Source organism: Lipotes vexillifer, unplaced genomic scaffold (genome assembly GCF_000442215.2).
Source record: "Lipotes vexillifer unplaced genomic scaffold, Lipotes_vexillifer_v1.1 scaffold294, whole genome shotgun sequence".
Classification (NCBI taxonomy): domain Eukaryota; kingdom Metazoa; phylum Chordata; class Mammalia; order Artiodactyla; family Lipotidae; genus Lipotes; species Lipotes vexillifer.
In genome coordinates this window covers 851,226-853,787 of record NW_006783917.1, presented here as the reverse complement: position 1 = coordinate 853,787, position 2,562 = coordinate 851,226, and the positions used below count along the sequence as shown (strand labels likewise).

Here is a 2,562-nt window from a genome sequence, read left to right as displayed (position 1 = left end):
AACGGCAGCACTAGATACCGACCCCAACGGAAATGTTAGCGGCCCCGTTTTCTGCTTTGAAATAAAACTTTATAATCCCCAGGAATATTTATATCCGAAGGCCAAGTATTAAAGATATACTTCACATACACACTATTGTCCGCTGTCTTTATCTGGAAGGGGTTGGGGAGAGGGCACCGCTGGTGTCTACACAGCCAGGAGGAAACATTCACAAACAGAGAATCTACGAGACGCCGGGATCCCTTACCACGCGGGAGTGTCCTCTTCATATTAAAATATGGAATGCTTTTCTTCAAATATCCACTTTGTTTTTGGAGGGGAAGGTGGGGAGCGGATGCCTCGAAGGGGGGAAAAGAGAGGGAGGCACATTGCACATAAATAAACCGGATGATCCAAATGCAGGAAGTCCTCAGAGCGGAGCGCGGGGAGCTTGCCCTGAGTCCTGGGTCTGCATCCGGCTCCTGGGCCCGGCTCTCACTCCCCTCCTCCTCCATCCTCTCCCTCCTCCTTCTCACTGCTTGAGCTCTAGGGCCCAGACGTGCTGCGGCCAGCCCGTCCGGCCTTTGGTTTTCTTGTCGTTGCTGCTTACTGTGCTTTTCAAGATTTCGTTCTGGGCAGAGGGGAGGCGAGGGGGAGAAAAAGAGAAAGAGAGAATCAGAGAGGAGACCCGGTTCCACGCCACCCCCGCGCTTTTCCCGGCCAGAGGAGAGAGTAAGAGAGCCAGCCAGGGATGACGTGTGGGATGCTTTCAAGTCCCAGCCCCGGCAGAAGAGCTACGGAGGCTGGCCGCTGCCCTAGCTCCCGCCCGGGCCTCCAGACGCTGGCCGCGCTCAACTCCCGATCGGCAGGTTTATAAACAACCACCCGTTTTCATGTCGTTTATGGAGGAACCGGGGGCCTTCTCTCTAACTCCAGATGTAGGGGTGCGAGCGGGGGTCATCGCAGCCCCAGCTCCGCGCTCTAGGGAAGATGGGGTGAGGTGCCCCCGCCTTGGCCTGGGCCTGTCCGCATGCAGCTCGGCCTCTGGCTCGGTTCGGCAGTGCCTCTCCTTCCAAGGCCTCTGAAATCCCCGGTTACTCGGGATCACTCGACTGTGTAGCGACTAAAGCGCCATAGGCCCCAAAGAAGAAAACCTCGACAAATGGGATAATTTTCCAGGCCCTTCGTGGCAATAGCCCTGCTCTGAACACCACTACCCTCTGGGCACCTGGTAGGAGCTTGAGAAAACTAATTTTCAGTTATAATTTCCTGTTACTGTTAACAACAATTACAATGACCAAGGTAATATTTACTATTTGTCTTAAAATGTACAGGCTCATGCAAACAAAACAAGAAATACCGTGAAGTATACTCATCTGGGAAGTCACATGTTAGTCTCACTGCCAAAGAGAAACTGCATTTTGAAGTTAAAAGTACTTATTTTATGTTTACCTTGACGTTTTCCCGGCACAGAAATCAGAACAAGCATAAAATTCTTAGGATCAGTGGCTGCCTCATTCTCAAGAGGGGGAAATGCGATCACTAGTGAAATAATTGGCATCAAGTGCTTCTGAGCAACTTATTTTAGAAATATCTGAAAGCAAGATCGGATTGGAGGCCAAATGAAGGCTCTACAGGACAGGGAATGAGGGGTCCGGGCCAGTGCGATCGGGAGATCAAGCCGGACCCTGAGTCCGCGAGGCCCGCCCTGAGTGCCGGGGGGAGCGGCGATAACCCGCGGGCAAGATCACCAGCGCGAAGCATCCCTCTTAACCTCCTCCGCGTGCTGACACCCTCCCCCACCCCCTCCGCTTCTGCGGGAAACCATCCCGACCAGAACCTGGTGCAAGCAACCTTGGCTCAAGACGCAGCCAAAGAACGCGGAGTGCCATTGCTCAGCCCAACTTTAAAGAGACGGGAATTCCCGGTCCCCCGTACCCCACTGCCCGCTGCCCCCTGGTACTGACCAGTTCCTTCTTTCTCTTCTCTTCTTTCACATCTGTCTTCTTGATCTCCGCCTTGAAGGCCTCCGCCTCGCCGTTCTGGTCGTCCTTGGCCAGCAGGTCCATGAGGTAGGCGATGTAGCTGGTGGCCAGGCGCAGCGTCTTGATCTTGGAGAGTTTGGTGTCGGCGGGCACGTTGGGGATGCACTCGCGCAGTTCAGCGAAGGCGCTGTTGATGCTCTGAGTCCTGCGCCGCTCCTTGCGGTTGGCGGTGCCCCGGCGCTTCACCGGGCGCGGCCCCCCCAGGCCCGGGGGCCCGGCGCCCGGCGGCACCCCCCCGTAATGGGAGTGGTCCAGGCCGGCGGCGCCGCTGGCGTACTCGGGGCTGTAGGACAGGGCCATGCTGTAGTCGGGGGGCGACATCTCGGGGTGGCCGATGAGCCAGCCATGGAAGTAGGGGTTCTCCTCGTGGCTGCAGCGGCTGGCGGCGGCGGCGGCGGCGGCGGCGGCGGCGGCGGCGAACGGATAGCCCTCATCGGCGGCGGCGGCGGCGGCGGCGGCGGCGGCGGCGGCGGCGGCGGCGGCGGCGGCGGCGGCGGCGGCGGCGGCGGCGGCGGCGGCGGCGGCGGCGGCGGCGGCG

General features: G+C 58.6%; 1 protein-coding gene across 1 annotated transcript; it reads right to left on the bottom strand.

Annotated features, from left to right (window-relative positions):
* Window positions 1-483: 483 nt before the first annotated feature.
* On the bottom strand, window positions 484-2,447 carry HAND2 (heart and neural crest derivatives expressed 2). Its single transcript, XM_007456434.1, has 2 exons — window positions 1,947-2,447; window positions 484-610 (listed from the first exon to the last, which is right to left on the bottom strand). Exons 1-2 carry the CDS (start codon window positions 2,343-2,345, stop codon window positions 512-514), a joined length of 498 nt encoding a protein of 165 aa, XP_007456496.1. The 5' UTR covers window positions 2,346-2,447; the 3' UTR covers window positions 484-511.
* Between the last annotated feature and the right edge of the window lie 115 nt (window positions 2,448-2,562).